Source organism: Ipomoea triloba, chromosome 11 (genome assembly GCF_003576645.1).
Source record: "Ipomoea triloba cultivar NCNSP0323 chromosome 11, ASM357664v1".
Lineage (NCBI taxonomy): Eukaryota > Viridiplantae > Streptophyta > Magnoliopsida > Solanales > Convolvulaceae > Ipomoea > Ipomoea triloba.
In genome coordinates, this window is record NC_044926.1 from 3,697,670 (window position 1) to 3,715,179 (window position 17,510).

Genomic DNA, 17,510 nt, shown 5'->3' on the forward strand with positions numbered 1-17,510 from the left:
CTTTCACTGGATTGATTGGCTCCTAAGAAGGGGCAATCACCTATACAATGGAATCAATTATAAGAAAAAGAAGCAATTTCTCCTCCTGTCCTTTTCCCAGTTAGCCTGTACTAAACTACCACAAAAAGTACCACTCTAGCCTACCATTTTAGAAACATGTATTTTTTTATTTTTTTTTCTTTCTAAACCCGAATTTTGTGTATTAATTATTTATAAACTAAAATTAGTTAATTATTTATAAACTAAAATTAAGATGAATTATACTGCAGGTACATTTGATAATATGAGCTAATCAATAATCAGACAAGGGAATCTCCTCTTCAATTAAGTCTTAATGAACAATTACTTGTCAATGTGCATTTTATTTGGCCATTCTACCCTATTGGCATTTGGCACACGGTAGATTGTGGGTAAGGACGTAATATCGGGTTAATCACAAACTCAGTCTATTGTGAACATTAGGCACTAATCAATAAGAAAAATTTGTTTTTAAAACGAAAACATAAGGCGGCGTTTGGTAAATAGTTTTAATTGATTGGGTTATTGAGTTTCACTAATTGATAATATTAACCGATTGTAGGGAGAGATTTAATAAATTAACTTTTAGCTGATAGTTAATTATATACAAAAGTAACTTCTATTTTTGAATTTTAATATTTTAGAGCAATAAGCTGTTTGTTATTTAACCAAATCAAATAATCAAATAAATCAAAATTAACTGATAAATTAACTATGTTACCAAACATTGATAAAATGGTTGACACATCAATACGACTTCCGCAGTTCCGCACTTCCGCCATAGAACATGTTACCAGTGACGCACAGGTCACAAATATCACTTCAATTGCATATATATCCAATTGCATATATATCCAAACTGATCGTCGCTCTCCAGTCTCAGCAGTTTCCTTAAACTGTCCAATACTCCCAGCCACAAATCGTCAAACACCTTGTATGCCTCTCTGGCTCTCTGTATTTGTACCCTTATTTGGTAAGAGCGGCTTCCTGACTCCTGAGTGGATCCCAATGCGCAAATCTTCAAATTCCCACAGACTCATTGCACAGCGGAATAGCTATTTCTGATTAATTAGTCATATTCGTGTTGCATAGCCATGCTTGTCCATTTCGATCTCAAGGACTTCCAAGAAAAGTTTTCAACCCAGCTGAGACCATGGCAACGTTCTTTCCAGTTCTGGGCTCGCACTGCTGATATCTACACTGGTTATAAAGTAAGCAACCCCAAACCTCCGGAAATGAAAAAAAGAAAAAAAGATTGAACTTTATATGTACGCAATGGGCACTTGTATTCTTTAGAGCTATGCTGCTCAATAGGAGCTATGTTTATTTGATTTCTTAATGTAATTTTTCTTTTTGTTGATAGGCATTTCAAGTGAGAATGTGCTTTGAGAAGGATGTACAGAAGCAGGAGGCGATGTGGGAGAGGCAGCATGAGGTTGCTGCAGAGAAGATATACAACATGTGTTCTGAGCTCGGTGGCTTTTTCCTAAAGGTACTTGCAAATTTTTTAGCTTGGAATTTTTTGTTTGGTATTCTGGTCAGGGAAAGTTCGAAAACAATCTATTTGATGGAAAAGAAATTAGGTTACATATATATTCACATTGGTTCCAGTCATTTTCTCACTAGTATTTTCTCTGCCATTGTTGAACTCATAAATATCCCAATCTGGTCTGGTGAATTATATGTATAACTTGAACTCATAAATATCTCAATATGGTCTGTTGATTTTGATGTATAACTACCTTAGGGTTAGTTTTCACTCTATGCTCAATAAATATTTGTCTTTATGAGATTGAATCTTACTTTCTCCTGGTATTAGGTTGCTCAAATTATTGGGAAGCCTGATTTGGCTCCGGCTGCATGGGTCAGAAGGCTAGTTACTCTCTGCGATCAAGCCCCTGCTACGTCATATAGTGTGATCAAAGTAGTGCTGGAGAAGGAGTTGGGTCAAAGTGTTGATGACCTGTTTGAACGATTTGATGTGGAACCACTTGGTTCTGCTTCCATTGCACAGGTTTTCCCTTATCATCTTTTGATATCTTCAACATAGAGCTATTGCCGCTGCTTGGCTAAAAGTGCAATTTCAATGATGAGTGCTATTAATTAACAGTCCTATATTTGAACTGTTTCTGCCGTTATATACTCTTCAACAAAAGTTCGGTGCTAGGACTCAATAATAGCTAAAGGATTGTGCTAAATTCTGAAGTACTAGTTAAGCTTGGAAGTCTAATTTGAATGGATAGTCCGATAATGTTGTGAAGCCTTTAACTTGTGAATCAACTCCGACTCTGTGCAATAGAGATTTCAAACGGGAAAAAAGAGGTTTCAAGCGATAATATTGAGAAAGCAAAGTTGTAGATTTACAACAATCAAAAGCCATGGATAGGCTTGCCCATGGTTAGTACAAGAAGATATCATTTGAAATCCCACGTTTAAAAAAATCATTTTTTATATTTTATTTTTAAGGGAGAATAGCATTCCCTCACTTGCTCACTTGACAGAATACATTAACACCAGTGACCAATGCTGCTTTCATCTTCCTCAAATTCTCCATCAATGCCAATGAACTCTTCCAATTCTGGTTGGATTCTGTTTATCTCAATGGCTGGATTTCCATTTGTATTCTGTGAGTGAACAGTACCTGCAGTAGTTTTCACCTGTGTTTTCTACTCTATTCCTCTTTAATAATAAAATAACTTTGACAAGCGGGACCTACTTTTTTGGAGAATGGAAATTTCTTTGCAAACTAAATAGGCCTTTAACTGTTGAACGAGGAAGATGGAAGTGGTGGGGACAACTTTGCTTTTGTTTAAACTCTAACAAAACCTGGCTGGAATGCCCTAGTTTTGACTGTTATCAGGCCTTTGTTATGCTCTGAAATTGGAATCGAAAATCATTTTTTGGCAAAATTAATTTCTAAATGTACTTTGCTTTTGCTAAAAATAAGGTGGCCTTGGTGAGTCTTAGGATACTGTGGAGAAGTTGAAGAATGGGCTGGGTTTTTTTTTTGGAAGAACTTTACCAGTTGACTGGGAAGTTGAGGAAAGATGAAGAAGGGGTGTTTATGGCCGGCATTGAGGAGGTGGTGGCAGTGATGGTGGCTGAAGGGATGGAGGTTGAAGAAGAAAATGTGTGAATTTACCATTTTAAATTTTTACCCCTTTCAACTGTGGACTAAATGTGGTTGTGTGGAACCATTAAGGATGTAAATAACTTTATCCTCATAATTGAAGGATAAAAATGCTATTTTATTAACTAATGGGTTTGCAGACAGATGTCAATCGTGGCTCACTTTCTAGCTCTTTAATAGTTCAATCCTCTGATTTGTTTATTTATCTTGAAGTTAGTATTTGATGATTAAGTTTGAAATCTTCAGGTTCACCGTGCTAGACTTAGAGGCAACAAGAATGATGTTGTTGTCAAGGTAAGACTAAGGGTGGTTCCTTAAAACTTATGTAGATAAGTTATTAACTATGGAGTATCATATAACTGTAGGTCCAACATCCAGGTGTTCAAGAACTGATGATGACAGATATCCGTAACCTTCAAGCCTTTGCATTATACATGCAAAAGACAGATATCAAGTTTGATTTATTCTCTGTAACCAAGGAAATGGAGAAACAGGTCCCAAATTTATCAAATTTGTGTCTTGTATTATCATCATTTTCACTTTTAGCAGCACAATGTATTGTGACCTTTCCCCCCCTACTTTTATGAAATAATCATTTTTGAAATAAAGTGTCTTTTATTTGTGGCATTTAAGATTAGTTATGAATTTGACTTTAAGAGGGAGGCTGATGCTATGCAAAGAATTCAAAATTTTCTATACAAGAATAACAAGAAGTCACCAGTTCTGGTGCCACGGGTGATGCGAGATATGGTCAGCAGGTATGTTCAGGTGAAGAACATTTACTTTATCTGGAATTCTTAACTTTGAACTCAAACATGAAACACATGTTAAAATTGACATGGCTTGCACACAAGAGTCGACAATATTTATATACTTGAAAAACCACACAAAAATCACAGAAAGTGATGTCAGTAGTAAGCAGGAAATATGTCAAAATAAGTGCAAATAACAAATTTACCCCATCGGCCCATCTCTTACTATTTTTAGTATTTGGCATTTGTTTATGGTTCGGTTTGGAAGTGTGTCCTATATATATATATATATATATAGCTGTTAATAGCTATATTATCCCTCCAAGTTATCATTTTTTTGATGTTTTTAATAGGAGGGTTCTAGTTATGGAGTATATTGATGGAATACCAATTCTAAAGATGGGGGACGAAATGGCAAAGAGAGGCATAAATCCTAGTGGCAAGTTGGCAGTAGCTGCAAAGCAGTAAGCATCCAGATATCCCTGCCAGTGCGAAATTCTTTTTAATCTTAGTTATAGATTCATATTTGCACTAAATATTTGCCATTATTCATTGAACTTCTTTCCTACTGAATAGATTAGGACTCTCTTTAATGCCTCTGACTAATTGCTCTTTTTTAACTTCTCCCATTGGTTGCTAGTCTCTGTCCTTTTTGCTATGTGTCCTTCGTGGATAGTTATTAAAGTACTGTTTGAATGTGGATGATCACCAAGTCAATTGATTTTTGTGCAGCAGATATGCTTGTACTGCAATATCTTTCGATTCTTTTGCCATTGTTACATTTGTCTGCTGTTTTGTAGCCTGAAAGCATTTCCTCTATTATGTTGATTTCATTTACAGTAAAGTTTTACTTTTTAAAAATAAATTTGGATTTATTTTCTGAATTGCTTCTAAAATCTAAATATACTGCTACAAACTTCCCTATGTTTGAAGATGCATGCATTTGTGCAATCTATCCTTTCTACCTATCCAAAAAGAAAAGAAAAGAAAAGAAAAAGATAGACAAAGGGAGGAGGAGAAGAAGCAGAAATCTACAGTTGCTAAATCTTACCCTTTATGCTTTGACCTAGATTTTCAATCTTTGAGTTGACACAGCATTTATTCCTTTAAAACAAGACTCCTGCTCTATTTATGGATCACTGATTCACTGGTATGGTTGTCTTGTCCTTCTGGAAGGTGGACATAGTTCTAAAAATGAATTGGACAAAATCATATCACAGCACTTTTATGATGGCCATAAAAAGATATTCTCTAAATGTGTAATTAACCAACTTTTTATTAGTGACCACTGACCATCCTTTCGGGCATTCGAAAGAACACAAGGATTGGGCATAGTACTAAACCTTGAACATCTTCTTGTGCTGTGGTTTGACAACTCTGTTGAAAAGAACTGGAGAAGGGTGTTTGTGCTTTTATATATTATTAATTTACTCTCTATTTTTTCTGCAGGAATATCCTGAAAAGTTTATCACTTGCATATGGGCAAATGATACTAAAGAGTGGTTTCTTTCACGCAGATCCTCATCCTGGAAATATTTTAATCTGTAAAGGTTCTGAGGCAAGTGGGGCTTCTAATTCTTGGAAAATTTCAAACTTCTCTATTTCTTGAACTTTTTCTATGTAATCATTTCCATATAATATATTGTTTGGTTCAACATAATTATTATTACCAGTAACTTGTTTCAGGTTGCCTTGCTTGACTATGGGCAAGTGAAGGATCTTCCTGAGAATCTGAGGCTAGGATATGCTAACTTGATTCTTGCTATTGCTGATAATGACCAGGTGAAGGCCCTACAGAGTTACAGGTATCAAAATTTATTGTGGAATTTCCGTTCCTTTCCCTGTTTTCATCTGAATGAGTGCTTTTCTCTGTGCTTATAAGACTATAAGAGGCAAAAGGTCTCATTGTGAAGAAGCTCTACAGTTGAGGCTTTTTAGAAAAGCCTCTTTTTCAACAAGCTCCAGGCCAAACAAATGCATACTATTGCGTTCTAGTTTTTAATCAACATCAGACTCTGGGAAGGATATTAATATTATAAGAACCACTAAAACAAGTGTACTAAGTTGATCCTTTCTTTCCAATATTCCGATGTGTCTAGCTAGCAACATATTGCAGAAATGAAGAACTGGCATTGCAACTATTTTATTGATTTTGCTGGGTGACAGATACACATGAATACTTACTTTATACCTCTCTATCTGTATGGTAGAGAGCTTGGAATAAACACCGTGTGCAAATGCGAGGATGAACTAAAAGAGCTGCTTAGACTGGCACAAACTATGTTTGATACAAAACTACCCCCTGGCGTGACAATGCTTCAACCTTTCTCTGAAGGATCTTCAATTAAAAAAATTGCGGTTCAGGTATGCTCTAAATTCTTAGACGATAGTTGTTAACATTGCTATACCCTTGAAGATGAGGATAATGTTGGGCATTTGATTTTCTGAATATGTTACACTTCATGTAGTTTCAGTTCTTAACTTTTCACAATCATATTTTTGCACTTCTTTTCCAATATTCTCAGGGTTGGTTAGGGCGTCATGTGACAGAAACATGGATATGTAATTGAGGAAGAATTCTTTTTCGCATGCCACAATTTTCAATATGCCTAGATATGAAATCTATGACTCTTGAGTCTTAAGGCATTATAAATTGGTTGGATTCAAATCAAATTCCATCTGAACTATGATAATATCTGTCTTCTTATTTGACTGAATGTGGGCATCAAGGCCTGAAATTTCTTCTCCATCTGATTGTAGGCGTTTCCAGAGGAACTGTTTTCTGTTCTTCGCACAGTACATCTACTTAGAGGACTTAGCGTCGGACTAGGAATTAATTATTCAGTTGCTGAGCAGTGGAGACCGCTTGCTGAGGAAGCACTATACCGGGCAGGAAGACTTACAGGTTATTCTCTTTCAATGTCTTAATTAGAGTATCGATCAGACAAAACTATTCAATGGCACGTATCCTGCATTTATTTTATTTGTCTTACACAAAGCTGGTAGGGGAACTTATTACATATTCGAAAATTCTATATAGTATAGCAGATTACGAGACTGCTTTGTTGATTCTGATTCCTTTAGACAACTATAATGCTAAATGCTATATCCTGTCTTCATTCTTTTGTAGTCATTTCTTGTATACACATTTGTGCTTCAACTAAAACCAATCCATTTAATCATTTAGTCAGTGTATTTATTATCAAATCTTGGTGGGTAACATTTCAGGGAAAGAGCTCAAAAGTGTGCAGAGGCAAGGAATTTTTAGAAGAAATTTTTGGAGATAACAAACACTTTTCACAATTCTAGAAATGCTTTTTCTTTTTCTTTTTTTGCCTCCTGTGGTTTCATACTAATCTAATCGGATTAAGTTTGTATTATTGTTTGTTTGGAAATTAGAATATATTAGCTTGGAACCACCTCTGCCACCCCCCATTCTTTTACATCAGAATTTATTTATTTTCCATAAATTAACTATTTACAACAGATTATCAGTAATAATTTCACTATTGAATTGTCTGTATTTATCTTATGATCCTATCTTATTGCTGTTGCTGGTTTGCTAGAGTACCAACACCAGCTCAAATTTCATGAGTTAAACAGGTATTCATATCTTACAGGATAAGATTAATCTAAGCGAGTTTTGGTCAAATCTCATTCAGGAACAACTCTCTTAAGGGCGTTATACAGGAACAAGTCTCTTTAGGGTGTTATACGATATGTTTGAGTGTAAATAGTATTGTTATGGTGTTAATGTGCTATATGCATAGGTGATGAAAGAATTTCTTGCTTGACTACAAAGGAAGATCCAAAAGATGCCTAATTATAATTTGATTATATGAAGGCAACCTGAGTCTTCTGTCATTCTTCTTCTTGTCTGACATTATATTGAACATGACACAGTCTAACACTTAGCTAAAAATAATAAATTAAAACTCAACGAGGTAAACCCTAATGTCTCTGCATCTCTAACAGCATTATTATACTCATCCTGTGATTTTGACTGTTTAACTGCCATTTGTTGATTATACGTTATTTATTCTTGTTTTCTTCAGTATGCTTTTAACAAATAAAAAAAGAAACTTTTTATATATTGAAAATGACATGATTTATAGCACAACAATATTATAATTAAAGAAAATTAATCACTAACAAGAAACTTTTTTTGGGTGACGAGAAAAACCTGTAGTCATTATCCGGGTGTATTAGATAAATATGCTCATGTGTAACATTTTGTATTTCGTAAATCATATAAGAGAGGTAAATCGCACTACATAGACTCTATGTGACGAGTTTGATCGAGAGGGTGTTAGCAATAATTAAACCCGTGATCTTTTGGTATGAGAATCATGCTCCACATACTTAACCGCCCATTTCAAGGCCACAACCGCTATCCAAAGATAAAGGTTGCTCATAGTTGACCTACTCAAACCAATAAGGCTAATAGGTAGCTTCCACAATCATTATTGCGTGGATCATTAGTTGTGTGGACCACGATCCAAAAAATACATAAAGTACATTATTCTAACTCATAAAATACAATATTCTAACACATAAAGTACATTATTCTAACTCATAAGATACATTATCTTACCACATGAATTTCATTATTCTAACGCATAAAGTACATTATACATTATTCTAACACATAAAATACATTATTATAACTCATAAAGTACATTATCTTACCCTAAAAATTTATTATTCTAACACATATAAAGTATATTATTCTAACACATAAAGTGCATTATATTATTCTAACTCATAAAATACATTATCCTTATCATAAAATGTTCATTATTCTAACACGCGCAGAGCAACGATTTTTTTTTTTTTAACAAAACGACGTCGTTTGGACCACGATCCACACAATAATTTGACTAGCTTCCATGAGGTGCCAAACTTGAAATCTTATAGTTATCAAATTAATTGTCCAATCAACTTGGATGGGTTGCCCCAACAATAAACTTTTCTTCTTCCCCCAAAAGTTGAATCCCCAACCCTAAGGGTCTCACACTCCGGCCCGATAGGACATGTGGGAGGGTGTAAATTACGGTAACTCAATGGACCCCACACCCAAGCCCAACAAAGCTTGTGATGAGAGAATGTATATCACGGTAACTCAATGCCTTAGTAGACATGGCCAAATGCCTATGTGCACAAGAGATATGTTAACTTTGAGTATAATCTCCACACTGTCGCTGTCGAATTTAGAACATTGATCTCATCTCTCAAATATAATCTACTAATTAAACCAGTGAGCTAAACTTGTGATGCAATAAAATAAACTTTTCTTAGTTCATGGATGGTGCTCTTTAATACTAAACTAATGCAACCCTTTTTTGGCTTTACAAGATACTTTATTTCATTGGCCAATGTAAAAAGATGAAAAATATATAATTACATAAAAAAAAATATATATATATATTAGTACAACAATATTTCTTGTATGATTGGGGCATATGAGGTTGTTGTCACAATGCTAATAACCATCCATCAATGAAATGCCAAAACTGCCTTTAGATTCCTTTATTACGTCGGTAAAAATATTCTTAACAATACTTATTAAAATTAATAAAAAAATTTACAAAACCGAAAAATATCATTCCTACTACTATAAATAAAAAAGGGACCGTAATTTTTTTTTAATACATTAGAAAGACTAAAAACTAAATAAAATGAGATCACTCAACCCCAATAAAGTTTGTGGCTAGAACATGATGAACACCCCATTTTTTTTAGGTCTCTTTTTAATTGTTCGTTCATTTTAGGTTAGCCGGCAAGCAAACCAAGAATAAATAGTGTAATTATTATTATATAGTTTCTTTTTTCTATTCTTTGCTTATTAGTAAAAAATAAATAAATTTACAGAATGTGACAGTTATAATTAATATTTTAAAATGATAATTTAATATTAAAACTTAAAATATTAGTACATCTAATAACATGCATTCACATTTCAGAATCACAATACAGTTTACCAATTGTTCACCACCAAGAGAGATGGATGGTATCCAAAGCTTTAAGCTAACATATAATTTCAAACTTATATTATTATACTATAAGAATTTCGGGTAAAAGTTTTGAAATCATTGATTTATCTTAATACATACATGCATGGTACAAACTTGAGGCCGGCCCTAAGCTAAAAAGTCAAACCGCTTGGCATCAGACCAATGATCGAAAAATTTAAAAAGTGTACGTAATGAGCTCTAAGTCCGTTAGTAGACAACAAATCATACTTAGCTCCTAGATCAATAAGCGTTGGCTTGTATGGATAGTTCAATTGGTCACAAAGTCACAAAAGTAAAATTTGTGATAAAAGAAAAAAAGCAAATCTCATTAGTAGCAGTACCCCTCAACATTCCGACTTGTCGGGCCAGGATGTGTGGGCAAAGAAAAGTTTAATGAAAAGATGAACTTTAGGAGACTATATTAAAGAGGGAATCCAAGAAGATTGTTGTCGGTTTAAATTAAAATGTAATCTAACAAAGTCAAGAAATTTTGATAATGAGTTAATTACCGAAATGATTCATTGAATATTTTTCTTTACCAATTAAGTCCCTCAACTTTAAAAATTGTTCATAATTACTTTCTCAACTTGTGGGGGCTTAAACCCATGACTTTCCATATTGGAGAACACTTCATGCTACTAAACTAAAAGGTCATTGGCAACTAAGCTTTACATAATTACTTTACAAATTGATATATCAATATACTAAAGGTGTATGTATAAGTATATACTAAAGGTGAGTATATTCACGACCATATCTATACGACTATAAACTACTAAGCTTGGTCATCATCATGTCGTCTCATTAAAATTAAAGAATTAAATTTGAATTTTTTATAATATATTTTGAACTACAATAGTAGTTTGACATTAAAATGGGATAGAAATGATTATCTTGAGCTAAATTCAAATTAGAATTGCACAAAAATCGTCTAAGCTAGAGATAAAAGTACCTTTAATCATTTAAAATAGCAACGTTTAATAAATTTTCATCTCTAAAATTTTAGACTTTACAAATATACTCTTTAATTATCTTTCGAAGTGACTATTTTGATCCCTTATGTCACAAATTAATCACTTTTGTGTATAATTATTGAACAGATTTGTAAGATTATTGTATTTTAGTGTTGGGACTAAATTTATAGAAAAATTACACTAGATGTTTTAGATACTAAATTTATTTTTTAAAAATTAATCAAAGCACTATTTTAGGGATTTTTTTTATTGAACCCTAATTATCTAACGAGAACTTTTTACATGTCTAATTTTTAATAACTAGAATACCATTTTAATTACAGTTGGTTTTTTTTTAAGTACTATTGATTCTGTTACAATGTAGTATCTCTATGTCAGTTATCTCATCTAAAGATGTGTCTATAATTCAGGAAGGGGATTAGTCTATCGTGTTCGACGGTGGAAATTCTAAGTACACTAAAAAACGTAGTATTTGTCCATACACAGGGACGGAGCCAGTATGGGGGCAGCTGCCCCCCTCTCCACCCCACCTCATCCCTTATATATAAGGGACCCTTAACTTGTATATATAGTAAATATTTAGATATAAGTAAATAATATAGGTATAAAATACTTAAAGATGAAGTTACTTAGATGGTTAAGTATGTATGTGTTGTAGTAGAGGTTAAGAGGTTGAATCTCCCTACTTGATTACTTTTTTTTTTTTTTCAAAATATCTCATTTGCTTTAATCATTTATGGCTCCGTCCCTGTCCATACATATTTTCAAACTACTGAAGCAAGTCAAATATTGAAATAATTTTCTGCCACATGATTTATTGGAGAATATTTGCATTTAATGAAAATCATAAAGTATTCATTGAAATCATGTCAATTTGCATGTGATACAATAGATATTATGAGTTGGTAAAATAATTGATTTGATAATTATAAGGTTCTAAATTCAACTTCTTATAGGAATTGTATTATCACCTAAACTGTTTTATCTCATTATGATTTTTTTACCGACTAGAGTCACAAGTCGAATTTCACCGATATCATTTTTTTAGATAATTACTGCAAACTTTTCAGAAGATTAAAATAAACTTATTCTTGCAAAAAAACTGCTACAGCCTCAATTCAACTGTACTGACGCAAACACACATTATATATGATTAAGGTCACATCATAAGTTCGTATAAACCACAATGAGAATTTAACTAAAAATGAGCATGCATGCAGGCAGCCTCCTTAAAGTTTGTAAAAAGAGCTAAGAATCACATACAAACTTCCAAAAATCCCGGAAGAAAAAATCAAACAATCATACATTTCCTCGAATAAATTAATAAAAATTGAAGTAAGCTAACATCGATTGCACAATGTTATGATGTTCCTCTATGCCAATAGACTATTCCATAAAACTACAAATTTTCGTCCCCTTTTGTGGTGACAGTTATTAGTATGGTATATATATATGAAAATGATATATATATTTTTTAAATAAATAAACTCATTTATTTAATTATTACCTGAAATGATTACAAATAGAATCAATGGAACAGTATACTATTCTTTATTATTGATATTGCCCAGAAACCATCATCCGGCATTGCACCGGGGCCCTGACCCGTCTCTCGGTCTAAATCGGACGGTTCCGGTCTATACAAGGTCGGATTACGATCACCGAGCTTCAGAGGTGGCCCCGATCCATGTAGGGTGTATTAAGTCTGGACCTATCATCCCAAGTTTTTATCCCAACCTTTAACCTCGGGGGCTTCGCCCTAAGCAATAATCTTTACACTTGGCTTCATCGCATAGGCCCGCCTTCATGACCCGTGCATGGTCGCCACGAGGCCGCCATGCCGGAGAATTGGGATGTGTTCACTGCGTACCCCCAAATAAATGCTGGTATGAAGATTTTTTTTTTTTTAAATAGCTAAGTAGCTCGAAAACTTAACCCATTATTACTATCATAATTAATAAAGTAATTTTGACCATACGCATACTGTTTTACAAATTTGAAGCTGTATTCGTAAGAGTTGAACTATTTTCTCAACCAAATAAAGCATTGAGACTCGAACTCACCTCCTCCCATTGGGGTGCAACCGAGTGTAATTAGACCATAAGGTCTTTGGCATCTCTTTTTAATGTTACTAAGTTAAAATTACCTTTCAACTATGATGTAGTGTAGTGTAGTGTAGTGTAATTGTGTAAACAGTCAACGCCGATCTTGAGAAGCCGCTTTCGACACAGCTAAGGGTCAGTGGTCTGAGCAACTTTCGTGAGCATGGACCGATCAACCATTTTCAGGCCTGCTGCCCAGTTATTAGTACCATCCTGGACAATAATATTTTTATAAAATTGAACTCATAATTCCCCGGAGCCTTGTACACATAAGATAGAAAAATAAATCATATTGAGGTTAGGGATTCAAACATTTTATTCTCATGAAATATTATGTGGTTAGAAATTCAACCTTTTGGAAGGAGAATAATAGACCATATAAATATTCTGCCAACATCATATCATAGTGGCATCCGCCCAACAAGGAAATTTATAAAAATAAATAAATAATTTTGAGCACCCATTCTTCAAATGCATGCATGTATATATAAACTTCCTCCATTGTTGAGTGGTTCTTTCAGCCTTGTGGAAGCCATTGAGGGAGAGGGTTCTTTCAGAGCCTAGCTTGTGGAAGCCTCTGAGGGAGAGATTTTGGATTGATAAAACCATTAAAGAAGGCAATAATGTCTCCTGGTTTTATCAGTGACGAATTGGCGTATAGCTCTAATCCTTACGCCACTATCCTGAAGAGAAATGCGGATAGTTGTATTCCTGTTTTTTGTGACAACGAAATGCTGGAGAGTAAGAGGCCGAAGAGAGCACCGAGTATAGGTGACTGTCTTGGGAGCAACGAAATCCGGAATAGCTTATCCCGTGTTCACTTCAGAGACCACGTTTTGGCTTACAGCCAGAGGTTCCTAGCCGCCGAAGCCGTGGAGCTGCAGGCTGCGGACGAGATGATCGGCTCGGATAACGGCGAGAGTGCAGACGGGATGAAGCTGGTTCAGCTCCTCATTTCCTGCGCCGAAGCCGTGGCTTGCAGGGACAAGTCACGCGCTTCGGTTTTGCTGTCGGAGCTACGCTCCAGCGCGTTGGTTTTCGGGACGTCGTTCCAGCGCGTGGCGTCCTGTTTCGTGCAGGGGCTAGCGGACCGGCTCGCCCTGGTTCAGCCGCTCGGGACGGTCGGGTATCTGACTCCGGCGGCGGCGTTGGATGCCGCCGCCGCGTCGGAGAAGGACGAAGCGCTCCGGCTGGTTTACGAGATTTGTCCGCACATTCAATTCGGTCATTATATAGCCAACGCTTCTATTGTAGAAGCCCTTGAGGGAGAGAGTTTCATTCATGTGGTGGATTTGGGGCTGAGTTTGGGCCTTCCTTATGGACATCAATGGCGGCACCTAATCCAACGCCTCGCCTCCTCCAACCGCCCCTTGCGCCGCCTGAGGATCACGGCGGTCGGAACATTACTCCACCGCTTCCGATCGATCGGAGAAGAGCTCAAGGACTACGCATCCGGCCACGGAATAAACCTAGAATTCTCAATCGTCGAGAGCAATTTGGAAACCCTAAAAGCATCGGACATAAAAATCGTCGACGGCGAGGTCCTCGCCGTGAACAGCGTCCTCCAGCTCCACCGCGTCGTGAAAGAGAGCCGCGGCGCTCTCAACTCCGTCCTCCAAATCATCCACGAGCTCTCGCCGAAGATCCTGGTGCTTGTGGAGCAGGATTCCGGCCACAACGGCCCCTTCTTTCTCGGCAGATTCATGGAGGCTCTGCACTACTACTCCGCCATTTTCGATTCCTTGGACGCGATGCTGCCAAAATACGACACGAGGAGAGCGAAGATCGAGCAGTTCTACTTCGCGGAGGAGATTAAGAACATTGTGAGCTGTGAGGGGCCGGCGAGGGTGGAGAGGCATGAGAGGGTGGATCAATGGCGGCGGAGGATGAGTCGGGCCGGGTTTCAAGCCGCCCCGATAAAAATGGTGGCTCAAGCCAAGCAGTGGCTCGCAAAGACGAGCCCCTGTGAAGGCTACACCGTCACAGAAGAAAAAGGTTGCCTCGTGCTTGGATGGCATTCCAAGCCCATTGTGGCCGCCTCTTGCTGGAAATGCTAGACATCAGATCCCTCACAAATCGCAAGTTTTTAATTCCAATAAAAACTAGCTATACCCATACACCTGATGGGAATAGTTTCATAATAATAACAATTAAGCCCCCTAAAATTTATAACGTGTCGAAAAATAGAGGTGTCCCAAGTTCAATTTCTGAACTTGTGTTGAACATCTCATTACAAAAAGAAAGACGGCTAAATGCAATGTAACATCTTCTCTTCATGTGGTAGCTAGCTAGTGCAACTATCCTTTGTGTGGTTTTGACTTTGTTTGCATATGATGATGATGAAAAATGTTGTTTCCAACTTCCCATGTATGTACATTAGGATTCTTGTTCTTTTTCTTGACTTCAATTCTTTGCTTACGACTGACGTAGTATAATGTGTATTCTTGGATTCTTCGTACTTTGTTAGAAAGCCAATTTGTTTTTCTCTTTCAATTGGCTGTCTTGACTCTTGAGTGTACAATGCAAAAATGCTGGCAATTTTTTATTTTTTTTTGAATAACTGTACTGGCAAGGTTGATTTTCTTGTCTTTCCTCTTTTTAGTGCTATGCTGCATACATATATATATATATATATATATATATATATATATATACACACACACACACTAGTGCACATTAATGTAGTTACAAATATTGCAAATGAAGTGTATTAGACTAGACACATATATCTATAGTTAAAAATACATGAGAAGGATATCGATTAAACCTAATACAATAATATATTCTTTAAATACTAATTCTAAATGACATTTTTTGTCTAAATATTTAGTATAACTAAAATAACTCTAAATTTGGGCGAAAATTTTTGATTAGACACTTGTATTATTATATAGATAAGATAAGATATATATAGATATAGATTATGGCTGGCATTAATTAAAGGTCAAAACCTTCAGCATGCAAATGGTTATGATTATTCAACATCTATTTTTATTAGCACTTAGCTTATTTGAATGGACTTAATTACATGTGTCAAGTCTATGTTCACTACCCTAGTCAAGCCCAACATCTTCTTCCAAACTTTTTAGCTTCATTCTTAGCTTGATGATATAAAATTAACTTCGAACAAAATTATAAATGAGATCTATGGATTAATCGGTAGGAGATTAATTGACTACAAATTGTGTTTATGTTAACTTTAAACTAAAAGTACACAAGTGTGAATTGGTAGGAGATCCTAAGTGTTTGAATTAAACTTTTGAAGTAGATCAAGGTGATTAAATTTTATGGATCGAGACAAGATATTTGGACTAGACCATTATGTTATTAAATTGAACCGCAATATATTTGAATTGAATTGTGATGCTCTACTTGGACTACCTTTATGTAGTTGAAGGCTTGTGTGGGTTTAGAGGAGTAAAATCTCGGGTCAAAGACTGAAATGGAAATAAAATTAGATTTGTTGACAATAATGAGAAGGTTTTGAAAATTAGACTAAGGTGGGAAAAGAGCGTTTGGGAAATGCATTTCATGTCAAAAACGCATCTCTCCCACATGCGTTTGTTTTTTTTTCTCGTATGTTGACCACAGACGCAAGTGGGACTTGTGTCTCATGGCGGTAGGTATACTTTCCCACAAACGCAAGTGGGACCACCGGCCGCTAGTGAGAATAAACGCAAGTGGTTACAAAGAAGCAGCTCTCCACCATCCTTGCACGTAAAGCACACGTCTTCATCGATCACCTCTTTCGTCTGATTCTCCTCGTCGTCCTTGTCCTTCCTCTTCGGCATGGCTCTGCAAGAGAGAAATCAAGACACCCAGACTCAGAAACTGAACATTCTCTCACCAATGGTTATTAGTTTCCTGGAAAATCAGAGTCAACATGCCCCAAAAATTACTTCTATTTACTGGAAAAAAAATGTCATTGTGAAGTTCCCATAAAACTATACTAAAAATTTTACAGTGATCCCACAATAAATACAATAAAGGAGTAAAATCTCAGGTCAAAAATTGAGATGGAAATAAAATTAGATTTGTTAACAAAAATGAGAAGGTTTTGAAAATTAGACTAAGGTGGGAAAAGAGCGTTAAGGAAATGCATTTCATGTCAGAAACGCATCTCTCCAACATACGTTTGTTAATTTTTTTTCCTCGTATGTTGACCACAGACACAAGTGGGACTTGTGTCTCATGGCGGTAGGTATACTGTCCCACAGACGCAAGTGGGACCACCGACTGCCAGTGAGAATAAACGCGAGTGGTCACAAAGAAGCAGCTCTCCACCATCCTTGCACGTAAAGCACCCGTCCTCAGCGATCACCTCTTTCGTCTGATTCTCCTCGCCGTCCTTGTCCTTCCTCTTCGGCATGGCTTTGCAAGAGAGAAACCAAGACACCCAAACTCAGAAACTGAACATTCTCTCACCAATAGTTATTAGTTTCCTGGAAAATCAGAGTCACCATGCACCAAAATTGCTTCTCTTTTGATGGAAAAAAAATGTCATTGTGAAATTCCCATAA

General features: G+C 35.9%; 2 protein-coding genes and 1 long non-coding RNA gene across 4 annotated transcripts; all 3 read left to right on the plus strand.

Annotated features, from left to right (window-relative positions):
* Window positions 1–874: 874 nt before the first annotated feature.
* On the plus strand, window positions 875–7,432 carry LOC115997471 (protein ACTIVITY OF BC1 COMPLEX KINASE 8, chloroplastic-like). Of its 2 annotated transcripts, XM_031237026.1 has the most exons (12): window positions 876–1,229; window positions 1,382–1,510; window positions 1,838–2,032; window positions 3,395–3,442; window positions 3,514–3,642; window positions 3,782–3,906; window positions 4,254–4,364; window positions 5,350–5,458; window positions 5,587–5,705; window positions 6,111–6,264; window positions 6,661–6,805; window positions 7,129–7,432. In XM_031237026.1, exons 1-12 carry the CDS (start codon window positions 1,113–1,115, stop codon window positions 7,185–7,187), a joined length of 1,440 nt encoding a protein of 479 aa, XP_031092886.1. In that variant the 5' UTR covers window positions 876–1,112; the 3' UTR covers window positions 7,188–7,432. The 2 variants fall into 2 exon arrangements, with proteins under 2 accessions (XP_031092887.1, XP_031092886.1); XM_031237027.1 differs by lacking the exons at window positions 6,661–6,805; window positions 7,129–7,432 and adding an exon at window positions 6,426–6,630 and having other exon boundaries at window positions 875–1,229.
* On the plus strand, window positions 2,044–2,927 carry LOC115997472. Its single transcript, XR_004093742.1, has 2 exons — window positions 2,044–2,415; window positions 2,520–2,927. It is a non-coding gene; the product is annotated as an uncharacterized LOC115997472 (long non-coding RNA).
* Window positions 7,433–13,637: 6,205 nt separating the features above from the next.
* Window positions 13,638–15,341, plus strand: LOC115996522 (GRAS family protein RAM1-like). The gene has a single exon (XM_031235779.1). The coding sequence runs from the start codon at window positions 13,722–13,724 to the stop codon at window positions 15,045–15,047; it is 1,326 nt and encodes a 441-aa protein (XP_031091639.1). The 5' UTR covers window positions 13,638–13,721; the 3' UTR covers window positions 15,048–15,341.
* Window positions 15,342–17,510: the final 2,169 nt, after the last annotated feature.

Bases quoted from the DNA above. Each gene is read 5' to 3' on its own strand.
- LOC115997471 (XM_031237026.1), top strand. From the start codon at position 1,113: ATGCTTGTCCATTTCGATCTCAAGGACTTCCAAGAAAAGTTTTCAACC. The intron at 1,511-1,837 runs GTACTTGCAAAT...TCCTGGTATTAG, and splicing joins TCGGTGGCTTTTTCCTAAAG to GTTGCTCAAATTATTGGGAA. The intron at 5,706-6,110 runs GTATCAAAATTT...TCTGTATGGTAG, and splicing joins AAGGCCCTACAGAGTTACAG to AGAGCTTGGAATAAACACCG.
- LOC115996522 (XM_031235779.1), top strand. From the start codon at position 13,722: ATGCTGGAGAGTAAGAGGCCGAAGAGAGCACCGAGTATAGGTGACTGT.